We start from the raw sequence: 25,833 nt of genomic DNA, 5'->3' as shown, positions 1-25,833 counted from the left end.
ATGGACAGAGGAGTCTGGTGGGCTACAGTCCATGGGGTTGCAAAGAGTCAGACATGACTGAGAGTCTTGCTGGTACTGCTGCTGCTGCTGCTGCTAAGTCACTTCAGTCGTGTCCGACTCTGTGCGACCCCATAGACGGCAGCCGACCAGGCTCCGCCGTCCCTGGGATTCTCCAGGCAAGAACACTGGAATGGCTGAGAGTGAGCACACAGCAAATAGCCTTAATTGGGGAGTGCCACGTGCCCATCCAGAGATGCACGGAGTGAACCAGAATGGACATGTGGGGTATGAGCAGGGAGTCTGTGCCTGGGCCTTGCAGTCTCTCGGCCCCGGACCAGTTTCTCAAGAGGGCTCAAATCCAGGGCACAGCCAGCTAAGCTGCGAGTAGGTGGTCTGTAGCCTCTGAATGTTTCCTGCTGGTCTGGGGTCCCCCATGGACCTCCTCTTATTTTGCCAAAAGACAGCCGGCTTTTAAGAAGGCTCAGCTGGAGTAAGAGGCATGTAGGCAGTTTGTGGCTTGCAGGGGTTGGAGGAGTAGGCAGCCCACCTGCTTCTTTAGTAGATCCTGTCCAGTCTTAGGGAGTCTGGGGGCCGGCGATCAGCTGAGCAGTTGGGGTGCAAACAGTGCCTGTCCGCCTGACCCTTGGTGTTTTAAGTTCTTATGTTTCAAATTGAACACAGAAACACATCACTAAGAGTGATGTCTTCGGAGACTTCAGATTGCCTTTATTTATTTTTTCTTAATGAGAACCCTCTGTTGTCAGCCTAAGGGGATGGCCAGCAAACTTGCTTTTTTGTGGCACTTAGCCACTGAAAATATGTTCTTCATAGAACGTCTTATCACCCTTAGACTGTGGGTTACTTCAGAGAAGACAGGCCAGGTCCTACGCGTTTACGTCCCTAAGCAGTAGTCCTCAATCTTGGGGTCTCAGGACCCCGACATCCCTAAAAATGCCTGAGGTCACTAAAGGGAGTGGTGAATATGGGTTCTATCTGTTGATGTTTCCTGAATGAGAAATAAAAGTTGAGACTTTCTTGGAACATTGATTTACAAATTCATTTAAAAATAATAATAAACCCATTATAGGAGCTTCCCAGGTGGCCCTAGTGATAAAGGATCCACCTGCCAATGCAGGAGACACAAGAGATGTGGGTTCGATCCCTGGGGTGCGAAGATCGCCTAGAGGAGGGCATGGCAACCCACTCCAGTATTCTTGCTTTGGACAGAGGAGCCTGGTGGGTTACAGTCCACGGGGTCTCAAAACAGTCAGACACCACTGAGCACAGCACAGGTACTTAAAAATAATCTGGGTGTTGCTGTTGGTGGCTGGAGTGGAGTCACAGCTGGCAGTTGGGTTCTCATATCTGCCTGCACAGTCAGCCCATTGTGCTCTCACACGTCCTGTGGCCTCTGGAAAACCTTACCGTATATACCTCCTGTCAGAAGATGAGTGGGTAAGATGCAAATAATGTCCTTGTGTGTCATGAAAACTTAAGGGTCTTGGAACCCCAGCGGGTTCTCGGAACACACTTTGAGAACCACTGACCTATGGTTCTTATTCTGGTACCTGACATGGCACTAGGCAGCGAATTAAACAGACACACTTTCTTGGGATTCCCTGGGGGTCCAGTGGTTAGGACTCAGCATTTTTACTGGCTGGAGCCCTAGGTGAGCAGCAAAGATCTTGCAAGCCCCTTCTCCACCCACAAATGAACACATATTCTGTCCTCTTATGAGTTGAATTGTGTCCCTGTAAATTCATCTGTTGGGGTCCCAACTCCCAGAGCCTCAGCCTCTGATCCTATTTGGATGAGGTCTTTACAAAGGTCATCAAGTTAAGATGAGGACATCAGTTTGTTGACAAAGGTCCATAGCGTCAAAGCTATGGTTTTTCTGGTAGTCATGTAAGCCCGTGAGAGTTGGACCATAAAGAAGGCTGAGTGCCAAAGAATTGGTATTTTCAAATTGTGGTGCTGGAGAAAACTCTTGAGAGTCCATTGGACTTCAAGGAGATCAAACCAGTCAGTTCTAAAGAAAATCAGTCCTGAAGATTCATTGGAAGGACTGATGCTGAAGCTGAAGCTCCAATACTTTGGCCACCTGATGCAAAGAGTCGACTCACTGGAAAAGCCCCTAATGCTGGGAGGGATTGAAGGCAGGAGGAGAAGGGGGCAGTAGAGGATGCTATGGTTAGATAGTATCACCGACTCAATAGACAGGAGTTTGAGCAAGCTCTGGGAGATGGTGAGGGACAGGGAAGCCTGGCGTGCTACAGTCCATGGGGTTGCAGAGTTGGACATGAGTTAATAGCAACTGAACAATATAAGGTGGAGCATGAATCCCAAATGGCTGTGTTCTTTAAAAAAGGGAACTTGGATGTAGACGCAGACATGCATGGAGGGAAGACCTTAGTGCCCTGGAAGATGACAAGCCAGGGAGAGGGGGCCTGGAGCAGCCCACGGCCCTCAGGAGGAACCATCTCTGCCCGTGCTTTGATTTTGGATTTATGGCCTCTGGAATTATGAAAGAAGGAGCTTCTACTAGTTAAGCCCCCTAATCTGTGGTACTTGGTTTCTGAGCCCTAGGAAACCAATGGTGGTGGTGCAGTCGCTAAGTCATGTCTGACTCTTGCAACCCCATGGACTGTAGCCTGCCAGGCTCCTCCAGCCATGGGATTCTCCAGGCAAGTATACTGGAGTGGGTTGCCATTTCCTTCTCCAGGGGATCTTCCTGACTTATATGCAGAGTACATCATGAGGAACGCTGGGCTGGAAGAAGCACAAGCTGGAATCAAGATTGCTGGGAGAAATATCAATAACCTCAGATATGCAGATGACACTACCCTTATGGCAGAAAGTGAAGAGGAACTCAAAAGCCTCTTGATGAAAGTGAAAGAGGAGAGTGAAAAGGTTGGCTTGAAGCTCAACATTCAGAAAACAAAGATCATGGCATCTGGTCCCATCACTTCATGGGAAATAGATGGAAAAACACTGGAAACAGTGTCAGACTTTATTTTTTTGGGCTCCAAAATCACTGCAGATGCTGATTGTAGCCATGAAATTAAAAGACGCTTGCTTCTTGGAAGGAAAGTTATGACCAACCTTGATAGTATATTAAAAAGCAGAGACATTACTTTGCCAACCAAGGTCCGTCTAGTCAAGGCAATGGTTTTTCCCGTGGTCATGTATGGATGTGAGAGTTGGACTGTGAAGAAGGCTGATCGCTGAAGAATTGATGCTTTTGAACTGTGGTGTTGGAGAAGACTCTTAAGAGTCCCTTATACTGCAAGGAGATCCAACCAGTCCATTCTAAAGGAGATCAATCCTGGGTGTTCATTGGAGGGACTGATGCTAAAGCTGAAACTGCAATACTTTGGCCACCTCATGCGACGAGTTGACTCACTGGAAAAGACTCTGATGCTGGGAAAGGTTGGGGGCGGGAGGAGAAGGGGACGACCGAGAATGAGATGGCTGGATGGCATCACCGACTCTGTGGACATGAGTTTGAGTGTACTCCGGGAGTTGGTGATGGACAGGGAGGCCTGGCGTGCTGTGATTCATGGGGTCGCGGAGAGTCGGACACGACTGAGCGACTGAACTGAACTGAACTGAACTGAACCCCAAAGCACAATACCCATTGCTTCTGAATGCCTCCTCCTCGAGGCCAAGCTTATCACGGTGTTTAAAGAGGAAGTGGCTGGTCATCTGCATCCTTGCTCCAGCCCTGAAACTTTCAGTCCTGCCTGAGGCAGGTAGCGTGGTATTCTGGCCTGTCATCTGCCCGTGCTTCTAGAACCTGTGACCCCCACGCCAGCTGATTTGGGGGTGGGGATCACTTGGGCGCTGTGTTTCCTCTTGATTTCAGAGGTGGGTCTCCCCAAGGCTGCCCCTTAGAGCGGAGCCTCGGTGGCGTGTTCCCTATGTGTGCAAAAGTCTTTCAACAGTGGTCATGCCCGTCGACAGGCTCTCTGAATGGAAAGCACCTCTTCTGAATCCCTACAATTTTCTGTGCAGGATGATGAATAGGAGTTCCCGTTGTCCTGGGGACAAAGGATGGCTGTAACGCTTGTGAGGTGTGGCTTTTGGTGTCATGGTGTGTGTGATACATTCATGCAGGTCACGCTGAGCTTTGAAAGTGATCAAACTAAACAAACTATTTTCTTTGCAGAGCCCTTCGGGGGTGGAAAATGTTGATGTGTCTTGGGAAAGAAGACACTCCCTGGGCTTTGAGCCAAGACGTCTAGAGAGGCCCCCATTTCACTCCCAGTACCACCCAGGTCCGGCCACGGCCCCCAGCCTCACATGGCCCACATCCTCACCAGGGCTGGCACTTCCTGTCCCTCCTCTCTGAGATAACACGTCCTCCCTGGCTGCTGCTGACCGCTGTGTCCCTCCCTCAAACCCCAGTGCCCACCTCGGGCCTTGTTCTGCAATTGCGCCAGCTTCCTTCAGGTTCTTGGGCTGTCCAGGTGGCTTAGTGGTAAAGAATCTTCCTGCCAGTGCAGGAGATGGGGCTTAAATCCCTGGGTTGGGAAGATCCCCTGGAGAAAACCGGGAATGGTAACCCACTCCAGTATTCTTGCTTGTAAAATCCCACTGATAGAGGGGTCTGGTGGGCTGTGGTCCATAGGGTCGCAAAGAGTTGGATGTGACTTAGCAACTAAGCAACAACCTTGAAGTTTGCTGAGGCCTCGCCTCCTCCATGCAGACCTCCCTGACCACTCTTAATTAAACACAGCAGTCTGCCCTCTCCTCCTCCGGCTCCTAACCCAGCCCCACCTCTTCTTTCTTTGGGAGAACTTACCACTTTCTCACCCAGTTCTCAACACAACGTGCCTGCCTTCCCCTGTGCGAATCTTGTTAAGTCAGACTCTGATTCAGTTGCTCTGGGTTGGGGCCTGGGGTTCTGTGTATCTGACAAAGTCCCAGGTGATGCTGTGGCTGCTGCGGGTCCAAGGGTCAGACTTTGAAAAGCAAGGTTCTAATTTACAGGTCTTTTAGACTTTCGTCTTAGTTTTCAAATTACTTTATAAAGTGCCCCTCTGCTTACACATAGTAATCAGTGCGAGTCTACCAGATTGGAAGACAGGAAGGCAAGTCATCTTTTGTACTGAGTCAGTTGCCCTTATGTTCTTCCCTCATGGCTTAGTGGTAAAGAATCTGCCTGCAGGAGATATGGGTTTGATCCCTGGGTTGTGAAGATCCCCTGTAGAGGAAATGGCATCCCACTTCAGTTTTCTTGTCTGGAGAATCCCATAGGAGCCTGGCGGGCTACAGTCGACAGGGTCACAAAGAGTCAGGACACAACTTATCGACTAAATAGCAACAAGTTGCCTTTTTAGGTAGACTTGGCTCCATGTGATCCCACCCCCAAAGGCTCCTTATGCAAATTAAATGGGTGGGTGACTTAGAGAACTCCACCCTCTCGGAAAGGAGTTATCTCTACACAGACCTCTCTGTGCCCGTATGGTGTGTACGACAGCGCACACAATTCTGAGCCCTGGAAACTTCCTTTCTCTCCTGGAAAATGTGGGAAGACATAGCCATCCCTGGCTCTGCATCTTCCGTGGGGATTCAGCGTAACCCCAAGTAAGGAGGCAATCTAAAAAGCAACACTGAGATCCTTGGATCAGTTCAGTTCAGTTCAGTCGCTCAGTCGTGTCCGACTCTTAGCGACCCCATGAACCACAGCACACCAGGCCTCCCTGTCCATCACCAACTCCCGGAGTTCACTACACCCTCAAGATTTTTAGGCCACTAAACTGTTCTGCAGGTTAGAGTGATTTTGGTAAGAACGGCTCTACAGAGTTTTAAAGAGACCAGTTTACAGAAGGGCTCAGGAGAGCCTCGTTACGCAGTTTGAAATCATTGGATAAGTTCACAATGAATAATTCAAACGTGTTAGGTTTTGAGATCAACACTCTCAGAGTCGTAAAAATCAAGTCTCGCTGGCAACCGGCTTGTTGGTGCATGAACAGTGTTCCGTTGACCGGGTTCTCCCTGGTGCCGTGAGCTGGATCGCGGGCGGCGAGTGAGCTCAGCGTGGAGCGGGAACAAAGGTCACGATACCCTGGCCCCTTGGTCTCCTTCCTGTGCAGATTTATGCACTGGAAAATCTGGTGCAAAGCACAGGCTTGGCCTCCCGGCCCTGGGGACGGATGGAGGCGTCATCCCTCCCGGAGCCGAAGTGAGAGCTTGGCCGTGACAGGCCCTCACCGTGGGGGAGCCCTTGGCTGTTTCCACAATGGGAGCTGGCGCCTATGAAAAAGAAAATGAGTTTGTGTTTACGTCTGCTTTATCCGTTGTGCTGTGCGGCCCATGACAATAGTTAATTGGGAATGAGCATGGAAAGGAAAGGAAGGAATTCCCTGGAACACCTTGGGAAAAGTGGGGCTTCCTACCTAGGCCCTCTCTCTGCAGCCGCTCCCCCCACCACAGAACCGTATTTTACTATTACCGGTGTGTGATGTGTTTTATGGAGAACGCCAGAGTGTCCTTCCAGGAGCTTAGGTCCTAACTGTGCTTGAAGACATGAAATGAGCTCTCAGAGTCTGGACTACTTTCCCACCAGATGCACAGAAGTTATCCCACTGTTGTTCAGTCGCTCAGTCGTGTCCGACTCTTTGCGACCCCATGAATCACAGCATGCCAGGCCTCCCTGTCCATCACCAACTCCCAGAGTTCACTCAAACTCATGTCCATCGAGTCGGTGATGCCATCCAGCCATCTCATTCTCTGTCGTCCCCTTCTCCTCCTGCCCCCAATCCCTCCCAGCATCAGAGTCTTTTCCAGTGAGTCAGCTCTTCGCATGAGGTGGCCAAAGTATTGGCGTTTCAGCTTCAGCATCAGTCCTTCCAATGAACATCCGGGACTGATATCCTTTAGAATGGACTGGTTGGATCTCCTTGGAGTCCAAGGGACTCTCAAGAGTCTTCTCCAACACCATAGTTCGAAAGCATCAATTCTTCGGCGCTCAGCTTTCTTCACAGTCCAACTCTCACATCCATACATGACCACTGGAAAAACCATAGCCTTGACTAGAGCTCCCAGAATTTGCTCAGATCCATGTCCCTTGAGTCGGTGATGCCATCCAACCATCTCATCCTCTGTGGCCCCCTTCTCTTCCTGCCTTCAATCTTTCCCAGCATCAGAGTCTTTTCCAGTGAGTCAGCTCTGCGCATCAGGTGGCCTATGTGTTGGAGCTTCAGCATCAGTTCTTCCAATGAATAGTCAGAGGACTTGGTAAATTAAAACTCAGGGCAGCCTGGGAAGTGCCCACAGTTCGCTTAGAACTTGAACTTGCAGGAGTGTCTGGCAGCTCCCCAGGGGACGGATTCCCCCCAACCCCCACCCCCAGGCACATATCTGCTCAAAGGTGGAGAAATTGGGGCCTGCGGTTTGGCCCTGGCAGGAAGAGAATGTCAGTAGTTAAATACAATAGATTTCATTTTAAGGTGTGGAGGGACCTCAGGAAACATCAGGACACCAGACCCTCGTTGAACAGATGAGGAGGCCGTGGCCCCAGGGCAAGCGGCTGCTTCTCACACTAGTCACTCTGCGCTCCTGCCGCTCCTTTTAAACTCCCACGTGTCCATCCAGATGCTTGCAGAGTGCATCTGGAGTGATGCAACCTTGGAGGAATGGCATCGCTTAGAAAGATTAAGGGTGTTATGTCCCCCCTTTTATGGGAAATTTGGGGTTGGAATTTTGCGGGGATGGGGTAGGTACCTGATGGAAAGGTGCTGAAGGGGTGTGTGTGTGTGTGTGTGTGTGTGTGTGTGTGTAGGCCAGGACATCTGCAGCCCCTCACGCTTGCCAACCTTTCCCATTGTGCCAGAATTTTCTCATGAATAAAATTCCTGGAATTTTCTCGAAAACAATGAATCCATGTGTCAGAGATTCATGGATGAGACACATTCCAGATGTGCGGTGTGCTGTGTTTTTAGCGTCTGGGGGTGTGTTTGGAAAAAGCCAAGCCTGGAGCTGCCTGTTTTCATGGAGCTCCTGGGGAGGAGAGTATGAGATGCCTCCCTCGGGACTCAGAGAAGGGCTGCTCCAACAGAGGGGAGTGCAGACGGCTCTGTCACCCCTGTGGGCACGGGGTGCCCTTCTCAGGGGCCACTGTGCCTCTTAGAACCCGAATCGCTTGCAGCCTCACGTGCGTGAGTGCGGCTTCAGAAATCAGAAGGGCAGAAGAGTCCCGTGAGCCTCTTAGCAAGACTGCCATAGAATCACTTCCTTGTCCGCGTGTGTTAGGGACCCCGTGAGGTTTTAGGGAAAGTTAAGATGAAGAACATCGCGGATCCCACATCCCAGAAGAGAAGAGCTTCGCGGGGAAGTTTGAGGCGCATTAGCTGTGTGCCACGTGCCGCTCTGGGGGTTCATGGGATGATGAGAAGTGGTGGACCACTGATTCATTCCTCTTTTGTCCACACATCCACTCCTTGTGCAGACAACCACAGTCGCGCGCCAGGAACGCCCCGGTTGTTGTGTGGGTGCTTGCCAAGTCAGCTTTTTGCGACCCCATGAACTGTAGCCCCCTCAGGCTCCTCCATCTGTGGGATTTCCAGGCAAGAATCCTGGAGTGGATTACCATTTCCTCCTCCAGGGGATCTTCCCGACCCAGGGGTCGAACCCACATCTCCCATGTCTCCTGCAGTGGCAGGCGGGTTTTTTTGTTTGTTTGTTTTTAACCACTGGTGCCACCTGGGAAGCCCCAACCCAGGGGTTTGTTGAGGCTACAGTTGCCAACAGGAAATCTGGATTCCACACAAAACTTATACTCAATTGACATTCAACAAACTAATGTAGAATTGCAACCGAAAACCCACATAAGAACTGGACCAAGGAACATAAAGGCTAAATCACATGGGACTGAATGCTCTTGACCGTAAGACATGCCAGCTCATCCTTCTCCCCATGTCAGATAAAGATACCTGACTTTTAAAGTTGGTACCTAACAGAGAAAGAGTGACTAATGGCTTGCCAGAGATGATGCGCTCTTCCTCGTTCCTGATGAGTGTGACTTGAGATGGATATTCCAGACTCTTGTCTTGAATCACGGGAAGAATTTGGGTCAGTCACATCAACATTTTTTGGGTCATAGGTGAGATGCAGTATTAAGGTTTATGAAACTTGTCACGTACGCTAACTCATCTGGCCCATTGGGAGCCCTGTTTGGGAGTGGGATCGCTGTTATCAACATCAGCTTTATAGTTGAAGAAATTGAGACTCACACAAGGATAAGGCGTTGCTTCAGTCCGTGTCCAATTCTTTGCGACCCTGTGGACTGTGTAGCCCGCCAGGCTTCTCTATCCATGGGATTCTCCAGGCAGGAATACCGGAGTGGGTTGCTGTTTCCTCCTCCAGGGGGTCTTCCCCACCCAGGGATCGAACTTGGGCCCTTATGACTCCTGCATTGGCAGTGGGGTCTTTACCATTAGTGCCACCTGGGAGGCCCAAAGGATAAGGCAGTAGGACTTACAGGTGAATATGCAGTGTGCAGGCTCACCTGGGGATGATGTTACAAAGTGGATTTTGCTTCAGGAGGACTGGGGACAACGCAGCCTCTGGATCTGCAGTGACCCTGCAGCAGCTCACTGTGGGACTAAATTTGGAGCAGGACAGGGTTGAAGAAGTTCCCAGGGTGACCCAGGGATCAAGGGAGCCTACAGCTCTCAGCATCCCCCAACCCCTTCCACCACGCTGTCTCCAACATTCTGGAGCCCCTCCATCATGTATCCTAAACGTGGTGGTCAAAAGTGAAACGCAGATCATCTTTTCATCCCAAATGAATTATTTCAAATCAGATGAAAGTAAGATGCAGGCTTTTGATGAATGCTCTCTGAATGTCACACGATGACCGTGCTTAGAGAAACAGGCACACGTATGGAAAGTCAGGAGTGGAATCCACCCCACACAGAACCAGGAGGGTGTGGAAGGCTCCGAAGGGGTCCAGACTGCGTTCTCTGCAGTCATTCTGATGGGGACCGCATTCTCTGCACTTATTCCGCTGCAGACTCCACAAACAGGATGTTTCCACATGTTTTTACACTTTTCGTTCATCTCTAAAGAAGGAAAGAAGCCTATGGGGGGAAAAATGTGTTTCTTTGTAGGAGAACAAAGGAGCCGTTAACATCACTTAAACACACTGTTGCCTTTGTTTTTTAAAAGCCAACTTTACCGGGGCCTGATGGATATACTGAAAGCTGCAAGGTATTTAATGTTTACAACTTAACTGCGTTTGGAGATAAGCAGCCATAAACATGTCCATCACTTCCCGAAGAAAGTTTCCTCCTTCCCTTTTATTTTTGTGTTTTGTGATAAGAACACGTAGCATAAGATCTCCCCTCTGAGCCAAGTTTGTGCCTAGAGGACACACTGTGCAGTAGAGCCCTGGCCCGTCACTCCCCCTGCACACCTGAGCGCTCGCGCCCCGGACGGCCAGGCCAGGTGTGCCCATCTTGTCCTCCTGTCTCCAGTGTCTCACAGAGCATCTGCACAGAACTGAGGAAGCAAACAGGAGAGTTGTTTTAAAATTATATTTGTGGGGTTTCGAATGTTTTGAGGTGCATTTAAACCCAGCTCTCATTGGGTGGAACCGAACTCTTCTCTGCTTGACATTTTTCTCCACTGTGCCAGTCAGTCTTCCAGGATTTCAGCTGCCCCGTCAACTGCTTCTCTTCTTGCTTTGCTGATCTTCATTTTCTAGTAAGTCTTCCTGATTTCATATGTGGTCTAGCTCCATAGACTCTCTAGTTTAAGCCTACGTAGATTTCAGTCGAAACCCTGCAAATCATGTGCTCCAGGATCACATGACTGAGGATATAGTGCCAATGGCAGTTCGTTTCCAAACTCCTAGCCTCTGACTACACAGTTAGCCTCACAAGTGTATATTCCCTTATGTTGATGAGAAAAAAGGTTTTGGACCTACAGATTTATCATGGGGTTTTTGTAGAATTTCATGAGTTATTTCTGTGATTAGTAGAAGTATCAACAAACGTGATGTTAAGAAGCTATTTGATCACTGGGAACACACACACACACACACACACACGATCCTGCCCTGAAAATGCCTGCCTCTTAAAGCAGCACTTGGAGAATGTGTGAGCAAAGAGAATCCCCGGGGTTGGCTAGGCAGCTCAGAGCCGAGGAGAAAGCTGGTGAGTTTAGAGTGGGGATATTCATCGGAAGGTCACGGGGAGACTGGTTTCCAGCTCTTTTCTAACGGGCTTTGCTTAGGGGAGAGAAAGTACCTTTGAGTTTGAGAAAGAAAGAAATCAGGATGAAAGGGGAGAAATCTGGTTCTTTATCAGACAACAGTTGCCCCAAAGGGGTGTGCTGACCAGTAAGGGCAGTGATCGGGTTCTCTACAGAGGCTGATGAGCAAGGATAGTAAGGGAGAGAGACAGATGGGGGTGTGTGTGCGTGCGATGGACGTGTGTGGAGTTACACGCACACGTGTGTACAATAACATGCGTGTGTGAATGGACACGTGTGTGTGAGATGCATGTGTGTGGAATACGTGCGCACATGTGTGCATTAACATGCGTGTGTGAATGGACACGTGTGTGAGATGCATGTGTGTGGAATACGTGCGCACATGTGTGCATTAACATGCGTGTGTGAATGGACACGTGTGTGTGAGATGCATGTGTGTGGAATACGTGCGCACATGTGTGCATTAACATGTGTGTGTGAATGGACACGTGTGCGTGCGATGCATGTGTGTGGAGTTAACATGGGTGTGTGAATGGACATGTGTGTGCGTGCGATGCACGTGTGTGGAGTTACGTGCACGTGTGTGCACTAATGCGTGTGTGAATGGACACGTGTATGTGTGAGATGCATGTGTGTGGAATTATGTGCGCACATGTGTGCATTAACATGCATGTGTGAATGGACACGTGTGTGTGAGATGCACGTGTGTGGAATTACACACGTATGTGTGAATGGACACGTGTGTGAGATGCATGTGTATGGAATTGCTCGCGCACATGTGTGCATTAACATGCATGTGTGAATGGACATGTGTGTGTGTTTGCGTGCAATGCACGTGTATGGAATTGTACACGCACACGTGTGTGTGTTAACATGCATGTGTGAATGGACACGCATGTGTGTGAATGTGCGTGCGTGTGTGCACCGACGTTATGTGTGTGTGTGCGATGCACGTGTGTGGAATTACACGTGCACGTGTGTGTGTTAACATGCACGTGTGAATGGACACGCGTGTGTGTGAATGTGCGTGCGTGTGTGCACCGTTATGTGTGTGTGTGTTTGTGCATTTTTGTGTGTACATGTGTGTATATGAATATGCGTGTAGGTAAGTATGAATATATTGCATTGGGCAAGAAAGTGTGTTCAGTTAGTGAATAAAGTGTTCGATAAAGTTCTTCAAGAAAAATGTAAAGGTCTTATTTTGACTTAAAACCAAACAAACTTTTTGGCCCGCCCAGTATTTATGTGTATGTGTATGGATATGGAAGTGCATGTGTGTATATGAGCATGTGTGTGCGCAGGAACAGGGCGGTGTGGGTGTGTACGTGTGTGGATGTGTGTGTGTGAATGTGTGTATGCGAATATCTTTGCCTGCGTGTGTCTCCACACAGTCCTGGGTCTCATGCTTCTAGCGCCAGGCTGGTATTGCAGTTGTGAACGTGTTTGAGACGAAGCGATACCACATTGGAGAAATACGCTCTTAAATGGGCTTCATTTGCTTACATACATCTTTCCTTTGAGGTTTATCCAAGATTTTTTATATTTGGGGGGGACTAAAATAGCAACGTGTTAAATGAGAAAAACGTGAGCTCAAAGCTAGATGCTGCCTTTAATATATGATTTTAATGTTTCCTCTGCTGAAGAATTAAGGAAAGAAAATAATATCAAGAAGGGGTAAAATGACTGCCACTCATCCTGACGAGACAACTTGAACTCACAGTGTTTGGCTTTTTTGTCGTAGTTAAAAGTCTTGTAGTTAAAGTGTGTTGTAGTTAAAAGGCACTGGTCAGATGAGGTTTCTTGTCTCATGAGATGTTGACAATATATGAATGCAAAACTGCACATGCTGAGAATAAAATGATTGAAGGCCTGGCCTGTTGTTGGGCAAACGGAGTGGAGGTCTTTCCTAGGTGCCTTGTCTATTTTATCTGTGTTGCTTTTTTGTCCTCTAAATGAGATGAGAGTAGGCTTTCCAGAAGCATCTGCTGCATGCAGTCTGCCTTGAAGAGAAGTTCTGAACAACTGGGCTTGAGACAACCCAATAAATCGTCTTTCAGTATAGCTAGGTCTGCCTCCACGCGGCTCTCAATGTAGCGTGTTGATAAATGTTCCTACCTGCCCAGTTCCTCCTGTGCTATATGGATTGCATCCACCTGCAGTGAACACATCCTGATGGATGGCCATCAGTTTCCGTCTGAATTATCTGATTAACCAATGAAAAGAACAGGTTTGTTGATTCAAACTATTAAGTTGTTGTTCAGTCACTCAGTCATGTCCGACTCTTTGCAACCCCGTGGACTGCAGCACACCAGGCTTCCCTGTCCATCACCGTCTCCCGGAGCTTACTCAAACTCATGTCCATTGAGTCAGGGATGCCATCCAACCATCTCATTTTCTGTCGTCCCCTTCTCCTCCTGCCCTCAATCTTTCCCAGCATCAGGGTCTTTTCCAGTGAGCTGGCTCTTCACATCAGGTGGCCAAAGTATTGGAGCTTCAACTTCAGCATTAATCCTTCCAATGAATATTCAGGGTTGATTTCCTTTAGGAAAACTAATAAGTAAGAAAAGCTAATTAAGTGTACCTGGGACCCATTGCTGCATAACTTTTAGGATCACAGGAGAGCCTGTTGTATTGAATACTTAGAAGATTCCTTCCTAGTTTCCAGCAGGCTTATCTACTTGCTCTCCTGATCCAGCACTGAGGATGGGACTCTGGGCATGTATCCCCTCATCCTTCTCCTGGCCCTCCTCTCCACCAGCCCGTCTCTTTCTAGGTGGTTCTACCTCTTGTCTGTGCTGTCAGGGCCGCTCTTTGCTCAGCTGTGATGAGGCCCTGGGGAAACACTGTGCGGCTGGACTCTGGGCATGTATCCCCTCACCCTTCTCCTGGCCCTCCTCTCCACCAGCCCGTCTCTTTCTAGGTGGTTCTACCTTTTGTCTGTGCTGTCAGGGCCGCTCTTTTCTCAGCTGTGATGAGGCCCTGGGGAAACACTGTGCGGCTGGCCAGTCTGTTCTTTCTCCTTGCCACACCTGGAGTGGCGAGTGTCCGTCCACGGACCCCGCGGCTGCCTCATCCTCATGGCTGATGTCACGCTTTTTCCTAGCCCGTCCCAGTTCTCATCTGTGGGCAGGAACGATTCCTGACCTCGCCGTGCTATCATCAGGACTGAATGACCAGCGTCATCTCCTTCCTCACGCTTGCATGTTCAGTCGTGTCTGACTCTTTTGCAACCCCATGGACTGTAGCCCAAGGAGCCCCTCTCCTCTGTCCATGGGATTCTCCAGGCAAGAATACTGGAGTGGGTTGCCATTTCCTCCTCCAGGGGTTCTTCCCCACCCAGGGATCAAACCTATGTCTCTTGTGGCAAATGCATTGGCAGGCAGATTCTTTTACCACTTGAACTACATGGGAAGTCTTGGCATGGGATACAAAGTTGAGCACCTAACTCTGACTCTTTGAGATCCCATGGACTGTAGACCACCAGGCTCCTCTGTCCATGGAATTCTCCAGGCTAGAATACTGGAGTGGGTTGCCATTCCCTCCTCCAGAGGATCTTCCCAACCCAGGGATTGAACCTACATCTCCTGCATTGCAGATAGATTCTTTACCATCTGAGCCACTAGGGATGCCCATAATTCTTAAAATGTAAGATGTCATTGATGATAAAATGAATCATAATTTTGCCAGCCGTAAAAGGAGAAGAAATGCTGTCAGTAACCCATGACATGCCATCAATGGCGAGATACATCCAGATTTCAGAGCTGGTAAAATATGGAAAATGGCATATCCTAAAGAAAAAAACAAAACAGTGAAATAGAATTTAAAGGGATGCTCCATATGAGTTGCTTACCAGTGTAACCTGGTTTATTAAGTGATGGATCAGCTGTTTATGAGTCAAGAGAACGTATTGATGTCCTAAAGGTGTTGGCTAAAAGATGTTGTTTTCATCGCAATGGAAGCAGTTACATGATGTACCAGATTCTGGTTGGTTATGCGTGGGAAAAAAGGCAGACTGTAGATTTTGGATGACCTTGGCTTCCTAAGTAGACATTGTGTTATGATAGCAAGGACTTCTATAAGAATTATTTTTTTTTTCTGAAGTGTGACCAAAATCTTAACGTGCTTATTCCACTTGGTTTTCCGTTCGTTTTTCATAACTGTTTGAGGCACATAAGACTTGAGGAAGCTGAAGCTCGACTTGGGAATCCTGCCCTCTGGACATCTAGTTCTGGCCATTTTCTGGGTTTTTGAAAACCATGTAAGGATCATTTCCCTCTGTATACTCTCCTGGCTCCAGCTGTGAAAGAGAGCTGATCATTCTTTAAGACTTTGTTAGTTTCAACACTTTACCACACCCAGATTTTCATGAAAATTTAAGTATGTTGTGTTCCCTGTATTGACATTTCAGTGTTTTTATGAACCATGGGGATCAAAAGTTAGAAGCCAAATTGAGTCCAGACCCTTATTTTATAATTCTTGTGCTGGAACCGTAGGAGCCTCTCAAAATATTCATCTGTTACAGAAAAAAATTCATTTGCTACAGGACCTCTGAAATCTTTTGCTCGAAATGTCAGTATGCTTAAATGTACATTCAGCTTTTTTTTTTTTTACTATAAGCATTGTGGATCCTTTGTTGTACCCAAATCTAGTTACCTAAAAACAGAAACATATTTTAGTCTCACGTTTGAAATATAATCTAGTTGAGTTCTCTTCACTTTCTGGAACTATTGGTCAACTGCTATGACCAAAGTCCAAGGGAATGGTACTCATATGCTGTTGGTGTATTCAGTATTTAAATAATAATAAACACTATGTACTAACACAGCGGTCCTGTTTGTTTGGGGGGCCATTTGCTTAGAATTTATGCGTTTCTCCTAAGTTCATAAAAATGGCATTGGTCGCCTGCCACCGGCCACATCAGAATATTCCAGCTTTCTGGAGCTACAGAAAAACACCCCCACACACCAGTGCACACCAATCTAAAGTTCATGTCTTTTTATAGTAACGTAGAGGCAGGCATATTAAATTATTATGCCACGTTTCTGCCAGGTTTGGACTTTTTTTTTTTTTAATTCTCTTATAAAGCAACCAAAACAGTTCCCGAGTCCCCGAGGCTGGCCGAAGGTTCTGAGGGAATAAGCCATACATGTTAACTAAGGCATCTGCCCACACCTTTGGCAGGTAGGCAGGTAGGTAGGTGAGATGGCTGTGGACGAGGAGGGAAGCCAGGTGTCAGGGGACCACGGAGAACACCCGTCGAGGCCAGGAACAGCCACTTGCAGAGCTGGAGACAAGGGCCTCATGTGGTCCTGGTTACCAGCCCCTGTGCAGCGATCCGCTCTGGTTTTAATCCCACTGAGCTCGGTCCTCTCCCAGCTTTGAAGTCCCAGGGCCGCTGGGGTGGGGGAATCCTATGCCTCAGCCTTTGTCATTCATCCTGGGACCAAAGGGATGATGAAACCTGCACGTAATAGGCAAAGTCAAGTGGTGAACAAAGGCATGCTGTTGGTGAATGGCGTTCCTTTTCTGAAGAACAGCAGTTAACTTTAGGGAGCCCTCTTGTTTGGAGCAGGTCTCTGAAAGCCACCCTTCAGCTTCTTTTTACTCCTTCATTGTTCCGATGTGCTGAGTTGGCGTGTGTGTGAGTGTGTGTGTGTGATTCCATTTATTATTTATTTTTTCCTCACTTGTACTGAGTCCTAGATATTTGGCTGCTTCGGCTTAGTATCACTCCGGGGCATGCTCTCTTATCTTTCCAGAATACGAACCGCATGTCACCCCTTTAGAAATGAAACATTTTATCCTAAAGCCGTCTCATTTTTAGACGACTTCTCCTCTAGCGAAGAAAAGCAACTTTTGCTGTTCCGAAGGCTATGGCGGTCCTCAAGAAGGAGTCACGCCGAGGAGAGTTTTCAGATACGCAGGAAGGCTGTGTGCCCCCCGTATCTCTAGCTTTTGTCAGTTTCTTCCCCTAAATCGATCTCCGTTAACTTTAATTTCTTTCTTTAGAAAGCCATGCGGTGAAATAACGCTATGCCAGATGTGGGAATAGGTTCCTCCCGCCCCACACACACACTGAAGTGTTGTTTCAGCTCTCGTAAGCTGGTTCAGCGTCTAAATCCTATGCTGCGTTTATGCATTTGGTCATTGGGTGTGTTTGCCAGAATGTCTTGCTGTATCTCGGGAGCCACTCCTGTTTTAATATCCTTCCTTACTCTTTGTGCTGTGAAAGCTGCCTTCTTACTCATTTGTGATGTGAAGTCTGTCCCTCGCATTTAACCCATTTCTGCCAGGTTATTCATGTTTCTCTTAAGTCAGTGAGCCAATGCTAACATTACATAGTATGTTATTCCCCTCCGAGGCTTGGTGGGGTCTGCAGGACCAGGCAGGAGAGCCTTGTTTTTTTTTTTTGGTTCTGAGTGTGTAAAAAGCATTCTCTCCAGTGCTGCTATGGGAAGGCAGACTCTGTTTTGCAAACTTTATTGAAGAAGCTCTAAGTTTGCCTTTGTGGATTAGCAGGACTGCACTAAGTCCGTGGTGCCGATTTGATTTTTAACCCAGCGACTGTGAGTTGAGACTCCTTGTATCCGCTCGCTCCGTTTGTGACCAGTCCAGAGAGCCCCTAGATTCAGGTTCTCCCCTCAGCCTCCCGCCCCGCTCCCCACCGCCACGTCCGTTTCTCAGACTGCTGCTGTTTGCTGACCTGTTTGCTTTTGCTGGGTAGTCAAGACGCCTTCTTTCTCTTCTTTTTGTCTTTCTCGTGCCCGCTTCTGACTCTCTGGTTGGTTCAGCACAGCGTTTTGTAGTTTGTGTTTCTGTTTAAATCCTCAGCTCACTGTTTCCCCAGGCATCACAGGGCTGTGGTTCGAAGGGATTTTAGCCATGTCATTGGGGGGCAGGAGGCTGTTACGTCTGCACAGATGCCTGGCTACCACTCTGAGATCCAGAGCATTGAGTTTGTTCCTTGTGATTCTCCCTGCTCGCTGATTCATAGCTCATTGTGCCCAGCTGGCTATGAAGTCCATGCACTTGGAGAGAGATGAAGAAGTTGGTCCCTGGGTAGGTTGGGGGGAGGTAGAATGGGAGGGGGGACACACTGGATTAGGGGGTGCTTTGTGAAATTGCGTGTGCTCCCTAAAGATTCAGATCCTTCTTTGTATCTGTAGGGAGGGGGGTTTCTCTCTTAAAAAGTCTCCTTTGAAGAGCTTTATTATTACTACTAAAAACTGGGGTGAAGAAGAGCATCCTGACTTAAGCATCAATTCAAAGAAGAAAGGAGTGCTAATGCAGACCCATATCCCAAACCAAGAAATGTTTAAGAAGAACGTCGTAGGCTCTGGGGGCAGAAGGGGGCCGATGATAAAACACTCGTCGGTGTCCTCATGAATTCCCTGCTTGATCTTGGGTTGCTCACTTCCAGGTGAGGTCTGGACCTTTCTGGATCTCAGATTTTCCCCTCTGAGGGATGGGAAGTCCAGACCAGAAGGCTGCCATGCTTTTCCATTTTTTAAAAAACGTGTGATATGAATAGCATTTGCTTCTCAAAAGCTAGTAGCTGTACCAAGGGTGTTCAAGAAATGAAATAAAGGTGAATTCCCATACAGACTTTTTTAACTATAGAAAGCAAAATTGGATTGTGTTGTAGTTATTCTGTGTAGCTGCTGCATGAGGTATCATTTAAGCAGCTGAGATTTCCCAGTCATATTTGCCTTTGTGGATTTGGCTGTAGAATGTCAGCCTGGCCATAGGCTAACCACTTGTTTGACTTAAAGCCGCAGAAGAATACTCCAATAATGGCACTTTGCTGTTTCTTTTCAACAAATCATGCAAAGTGAGCAAAGATAGGAATAGAAAGTAAGGGTGAAAAAGAGCCACTCAGTGATACAGATATTTTAAACATCCTAGAGGCCTCTGGTTAATTCACAGCTTTTTTTTCTTTTTTGGTTCATTTATCATCCAGATGTTCGCCATCATGGAAGCACCACTTGCAACTCTATCTCAGCTAATAACTTAGAAATGGAAAAATTCGTATCTTTGTCTGTTTGTCCTTTGGTGCCCCATTTCCCCCACACTCTTCTTCTAAGTAGCTCTTCTTTAAAATCTCCTGGGAATATGGCAGTTTTGCCAGATGCTTAGGTGTTAGCAGTCACATGTCTGTTTTTTAATCTTCATGACCACGCTGTACCCTGTCTGCTTGAATTATAGATTGCATTTGTCAAATAATGACACATGCAATTGGATGTCTTCTAAGACCTTTGAAATTCAACTTCCTTGAGTCAAGATTAAAGTGGATATTATCTGCACGGCTGCAGTCAGGCCTGGGATGTTTGGGGACCTGCAGGAAAGTTTTTCTGGGTCTGCCAGTTCCAACTCTTACCTTCTCGGGGAAAGAAAGCCAGCTCCTTTTTTCTTCTGAAAGGTAGAAATGCACACCAGAAAAGGTACCTAAACAGTGGGGTCCCGGTTAGAAGTGACTCTGACGTCAGCGACCTTCTGAAGCGAGGCCGTTCCTGGCCTGGCCTGAAGGTGTGTCTCTCTGGGCGTCTAGGAGGCGTTATCGGTCGTGAGCGAGGACCAGTCCCTGTTCGAGTGCGCTTACGGCACGCCGCACCTGCCCAAGACGGACATGACCGCGTCCTCCTCCGGCGACTATGGCCAGACGTCCAAGATGAGCCCGCGCGTCCCTCAGCAGGACTGGCTGTCTCAGCCCCCGGCCAGGGTCACCATCAAGATGGAATGCAACCCCAACCAGGTGAACGGCTCAAGGTAAGGAGACGGGGCTCGCATCCTCCCGGCCCCTTCCCCGGAAACGGCCGAGTGGAGCTGGATGCACTGCCCCCAGGACATTGCGCGGGAGCCCCGGGCGAGGCTGCGGGAATGTGTTCGCCAGTGGTTTGCGTGGACAGAGGCTGTGAAAAATGGTAGTGTATTTGCTGAGAACTCGCTCTGAAGCGGATCCGTGCAGCTCTCCTTTCCCAGGCACGAGGGCGGCGTGGGAAGGGGGGCCTTGCCCACATATGGCAGAACTCATCTCGGCGGTTTTCCTGCCTGGGAAGTAAAGCTGCCCTCGGTTTTCAGGGCGGGAGAGCGTCCCCCGGGCAGGCGGCACTGCGCGCCCGCACACGGATGCAGCGACGGGCCCGCCGCCGGTGCGCCCTCCCCGGCGCCGGCCCCGAACGCCCGCTCTCCCCGCTCCTCTTGGCTTAAAACCAAGCGCCGGCGTCACGCTTAAGTGTTAACTCTTCTCAGCGTGTTATGCCGCTGTCACCTAAATGCAGCGGATCAGCGAATGTGTTGTCCCAGGAACTCAAAAGCATTTCATCAGATGCCGACTTGAAAAGTAAAATTGATTTCAATTATGATATAATGGGTGCGTGCATGCTAAGTCGCTTCAGCCGTGTCCGACTCTTTGCAACCCTACGGACTCAGCCTGCCAGGCTCCTCTGACCATGGCAGTCTCCAGGCACGAATACTGGAGTGGGTTGCCATGCCCTCCTCCAGGGGGTCTTCCCAATCGGGGCATCGAACCTGAGACTCTTCTGTCTGCTGCATTGCAGACAGGTTCTTTACCACTAGCGCCACCTGGGAAGCCCTGTGATAGAATATCCCGTATATATTCAGGAAGAATCATTTAAAATCCCAGGACAGAGAGAGAATTTCATTTAAATTTGCGTAAGCTGCCTAGAGTCACAAGAACAGCTCACCTTTTCTGGTGCTTTACTTTGAAGAAAGCCCTTTTGTATGCATCCAATGGACTGTCAGTCCTCTAAGCAGCCCCGAGAGGAATGCTTGTCCCCATTTGATGGATGAGGAAACTGAGACTCCTCAGGCATTTTCTGGCTAACCCAAAGCATCACTTCGAGCAACTCAGAAATTGGATCCAAACCAAGGGTGTTTGATTCCACACCCAGTGTACTTTTCCACTCTGTTGCAGCTACAGGAGACCCATTTGCTACTTTCATATTTTAATGCTCAGTGTGTTTTTAAATAAGTGTCATGTTTTATACTTGCTGGAGACCATCGAGTCAACTTCTAGAGTGGTGTCAGTGAAGGTACCAAGTCAGAGTCCCCAGACGGAATGTCACCCGTGAGGCTGGACATGCCAGACACGGAGATAGGAGGTGCTAGGGTTTACCTGGGCTCCAGGGAGTTGTTCACTTCCGTGCATCTCGTTTCTTCTTGGAAGCGGGATGTTGCCTCTCTGCTGTGACACTGGTCCCTGAAGTGGATTCTAGCCAAGGTGGGCTCATCCTGGACCTCATCGAGGGAAAACTAGACTTCTGAAAGGACCTTGGTGGGAATGCAGTCGTAGAGTCCAGCAGGTTCCTCATTACACGTAATACGTATAAATACAGATGAATCCTGTCCGTCTAACAGAATGTTTCCACTGGCCGTTCACTGCATTTGTTCCTGAGACATGTTCCGTTCTGAAGAATGTAGTAGTGTTTATATAGTAGGGCTGTTGTGCCACCAACCCTCTAAACAGTAATGGATTCTACTTTTTTGTTGTTGTCTTAATTATTTTTTAAACTTAGTTTGTATTGGGGTACAGTCAATTAACAGACAGCATTGTGGTAGTTTGGGGTCAACAGCAAAGGGACTCAGCCATTGTCTAGATGGATCCACTCTCTTCCCAAACTCCCCTCCCATCCAGGCTGCCACGCAGCACTGAGCAGAGTGGTGGATTCTGTTTCTGATGGAGTCACGTGATCCCATCCACGCCAGGATAGTCACGGTGGGGTGGGGTGCGTTTCTAAAGAGGTCTTCTTCCAAGGCTCATTTCTACCTGTGGGAAATACATCAGCATGGGTGTCGTGTGTGTGTGTGTGTGTGTGCGCACGTGCACACACGTATGTGAGAGAGCCAGAGAAAGATGGAGGTGGAGGGGAAGAACGAGAAAGAATCAGAGAAAGCACTTCAGGCAAATGGCACCAAGGCGGCTTCCAGCTGGCAGTTAGCAGGGGCATCCGTGCCCTGGCCCTTTTTTCCAAGTCTGGCCTCGGGCCAGCTCTCAGAGTGCCAGTCTGGATTTAGCAAGGCTCAGAAAGGAGCCTGAGCCAGGAGGTGAGAACGATGTTGCAGAATAAAGCTTTCCTTCTGGCCAGATTCGAATAAATGATGAACAAATAAGCAAGCAGAGGAATAAATAAATGAGGGAGACGCGTGGATGCCGTCCCCTCCGATGTAAGTCTGTGCCTTTCCCAGGAGCCCACATCCATCTGCCTTCCTGGCTGGACCGTGGGGGCCACCTTCCCAGCCCAAGGTTGGTCACTCCAGGAATTTGGGATGGGGTGGGGTGGGGGGGTTGCTCAAGGCAACCTTGAACTTGGCCTTGAGCCATCAAGTCCCTAAGAAAGACACAACCCCTGGGAAGCTACTCGTGTGTTCCTGGCTAACTGGGGAAATTGCCTTCAGTTCAGTTCAGTTCAGTTCAGTCGCTCAGTCGTGTCCGACTCTCCGCGACCCCATGAATCACAGCACGCCAGGCCTCCCTGTCCATCACCAACTCCCGGAGTTCACTCAAACTCATGTCCACAGAGTCGGTGATGTCATCCAGCCATCTCATTCTCGGTCATCCCCCAACCTTTCCCAGCATCAGAGTCCCAGCCATCTCATTCTCCCGCCCCCAACCTTTCCCAGCATCAGAGTCTTTTCCAGTGAGTCAACTCGTCGCATGAGGTGGCCAAAGTATTGCAGTTTCAGCTTCAGCATCAGTCCTTCCAATGAACACCCAGGATCGATCTCCCTTAGAATGGACTGGTTGGATCTCCTTGCGGTACAAGGGACTCTCAGGAGTCTTCTCCAGCACCACAGTTCAAAAGCATCAATTCTTCGGTGATCAGCTTTCTTCACAGTCCAACTCTCACATCCATACATGACCACGGGAAAAACCATAGCTTTGACTAGACGGACCTTTGTTGGCAAAGTAATGTCTCTGCTTTTTAGTACATTATCAAGGTTGGTCATAACTTTCCTTCCAAGGAGTAAGCGCAGTTGTAAAGCGGTGGGCTCAGGCAAGGGTCTCTTTCCTGGGAAATGAAACTGTGTGTGGAGGAACTGGACCATTTTCTTGTAAGGGAGCAACAGAAGCATCAGTCGTTTCTTCTCCCAGGCTCTTGCGGAGCCCTGTGATGCTCAGAGGTGTCCCATCAGAGGCTCGTTAAAGGTGGTTCCAGCTTTGGGAGAAAACTAGGAAGTGCTTTGGTGGTGGCTTCTGAGGGAGGCCGCCTTGTCAACATCTCCTCCTTCTTCCTGGATGCGTGGTGGTGCCTTCCCAGTGGGCACTGCCCGGGACGAGTGCACGGCTGAGCCACCCTCCTGTGAGCCAGAGCTGAGCGCGTCCTGGGTGGGAAATGGTGAAGCTGGTGCGGGGGAGGAAGCTCAGCTCGGCGGATCTGAGCTATGATACAGATGTCAACCTGTCCCCCAGTGCCATTCCCTCGCATCCGGAATGTTCTGGAAACACAGGAGGGTGGCATGTGTTGATCCTCTCTGGAGAAGAGGCTTCTGCCCGTTCTCCCTGAGCTCAGCATCCACGGGAATCCAGCATGGTGGAGCCTGGCCTTGCCGTGTCAGTCGGGTTCTCCAGAGACAGGACCGGTGGGGTACCTGCTGAGGAGATTTGGTGTAAGAAATTGGCTCGTGCAGTTGCAGAGGCTGTCAAATCTGACATCTGTTGGGCGTGCACTGGCAGGCTGGACACTCAAGCAGGCGTGGATGCAGCCGTGCTGAGGCAGAATTCCTTCCTTTTCAGGGAAAGCTCAGGTTTTGCTTCCGATCTTCAGCTGATGAGACGAGGCCCACCAGCATTACCAGGGATAGTCACCTCTCTTTAAAATCAAAGGATGGTGGATGTTAACCACACCTTTGAAATACCTTCAGACCAACTCCTCGATTGGCGTTGAATTTAAGTCACTGAGTGCAATGGCCTGGCCAGGAAGACTCAGAAAACTGACCACACCCAGGACTCCTGGCCGCTTGGCTGGTCAGCGATCCGTGGAGCTGTTCCTTTCAGATTTCCAGACCAGCGTTTGCTGGTGTGGCCAGTTCCCTGTCCCTGAGGGACTCGGCCCGGCTGAGTGGGAAGTGATGGAAGGAGGTTCATACGGCAGATTGATGTCCCCAGGCCACACCAGGACCAGCCTTCAGCTGTGGCAGGTTCAACATTGAAGGTGGTTATGAGGCGCAATCTGCTCTTCAGAATATAAGAGGCTTCCCCTGAAGGGGAGTGAAAGTGAAAGTGTTAATCACTCAGTCGTGTCCAACTCTTTGCGACCTCAAGGCCTGCAGCCCTCCAGGCTCCTCTGTCCATGGGATTTCCCAGGCAAGAATCCTGGAGTGGGTTGCCATGCCCTCCTCCAGGGGATCTTCCCAATCCAGGGATCGAACCCAGGTCTCCAACGTTGAAGGCAGAATTTTTTGCCATCTGAGCCACCAGGGAAGCCATGGAGGAAGGAGAAACTCAAAAATCCATCAGTGCAGCTAAGGTGCATTACCTCTAGAGGATTCAAAGGGGCAGCAGGCAGACAGAGGGACCTCCCGGGGTCAAATCAGCAGATGCTGCTGACTCGCTGTGTGATCTTTACACGTGTCAGCTCCATCGACGGCTCCATCGACGGGAGCATGGACATGCGTTGACTCCGCCTTCATTCTGGAAACCTTCAGTGAGCACCTGGCTGTTCCAGCTCTGCCCCAGAGTGTCAGGGGGCAGAGGCTGAGGTCGTGGAGATGGGGATTCTCCCCGGAGGGGCTTGTGGTAGGGATACCGTGGAGGAGGCATGGTTCTGCTTCATCTAAGCACCAGGGCCCAGGATGCAGCCCCTGAACGTGCCTCCTCCCTGCATCTTTCTGGAGAGGATGGATGCGTCACCCACTGCCGGGAAGCCCCAGGCCAGGGTGCCCGGGAGTCAGGGGCTGCAACTGGAAATGAAGTGCATCTCCAGCTCCTTCTTGCTGTCCTTGCTCTGAGCTCTGGTGCAGTGGACTCCCTTGCAGCACACTTGCCTCTGGAAGTCAAGTTCAGGGGGAATCTACCAAAGTCACAAATTGGACTTGGGCCAGAGTGTGTGGGTTGTTACCTTTGTGGCACCTCCTTGCTCTTTTGCAAACATCACCCGGAGAGAGGAGACCCCTCTGTAGGCTGGGTGATGCCAGAACACTACCCCGCTCCTGCTGCATTAGGTTTCAGTCCCTGAGAATGGAGTGTGCTTCCCCAGTGGCTCAGTGGTAAGATATCCACCTGCAATACAGAAGACTCAGGAGACGCAGGTTTGATCCCTGCATCAGGAAGATCCCCTGGAGGAGGAAATGGCCACCCACTCCAGTATCATCGCCTGGAAAATCCCATGGACAGAGGAGTCAGGTGGGCTCCAGTCCCCGGCATCACCAAAGAGTTGAACGCGACTGAGCATGCACGCAGCACACACATGTGGGCCCTGGGAGTGGTCCGCTCAGCTCCTATCCACCCGTCACCCTCAGAGGGAAAGGCTAAGGCTGGAGAAGGGAGGGACTGAGTTTCCCAGGCAAGTGATGAAATTCTACAAAACCTCAACGCGCCCAGATGCTCCTGAAATGAAATACAAGTGGTGAAGTGAGATCTGCCTCCATTCTAAT

General features: G+C 49.4%; 1 protein-coding gene across 5 annotated transcripts in view; it reads left to right on the top strand.

Annotated features, from left to right (window-relative positions):
• ERG (ETS transcription factor ERG) overlaps positions 1 to 25,833 on the top strand; it is a 323,869-nt gene that overhangs the window by 231,252 nt on the left and 66,784 nt on the right. For all 5 annotated transcript variants that reach the window (XM_088835169.1, XM_055416410.2, XM_055416426.2 and 2 more), the window contains one exon: positions 19,769 to 19,986. In XM_088835169.1, the coding sequence (XP_088691295.1) occupies positions 19,769 to 19,986 (218 nt within the window). The remainder of the gene's footprint in view (positions 1 to 19,768; positions 19,987 to 25,833) is intronic.

Source organism: Moschus berezovskii, chromosome 1 (assembly GCF_049115385.1).
Source record: "Moschus berezovskii isolate FMDL1 chromosome 1, NW_MosBer_1.0, whole genome shotgun sequence".
Lineage (NCBI taxonomy): Eukaryota > Metazoa > Chordata > Mammalia > Artiodactyla > Moschidae > Moschus > Moschus berezovskii.
Note: the sequence above shows the minus strand (reverse complement) of the source record. Positions and strands in the feature narration are given on the sequence as shown.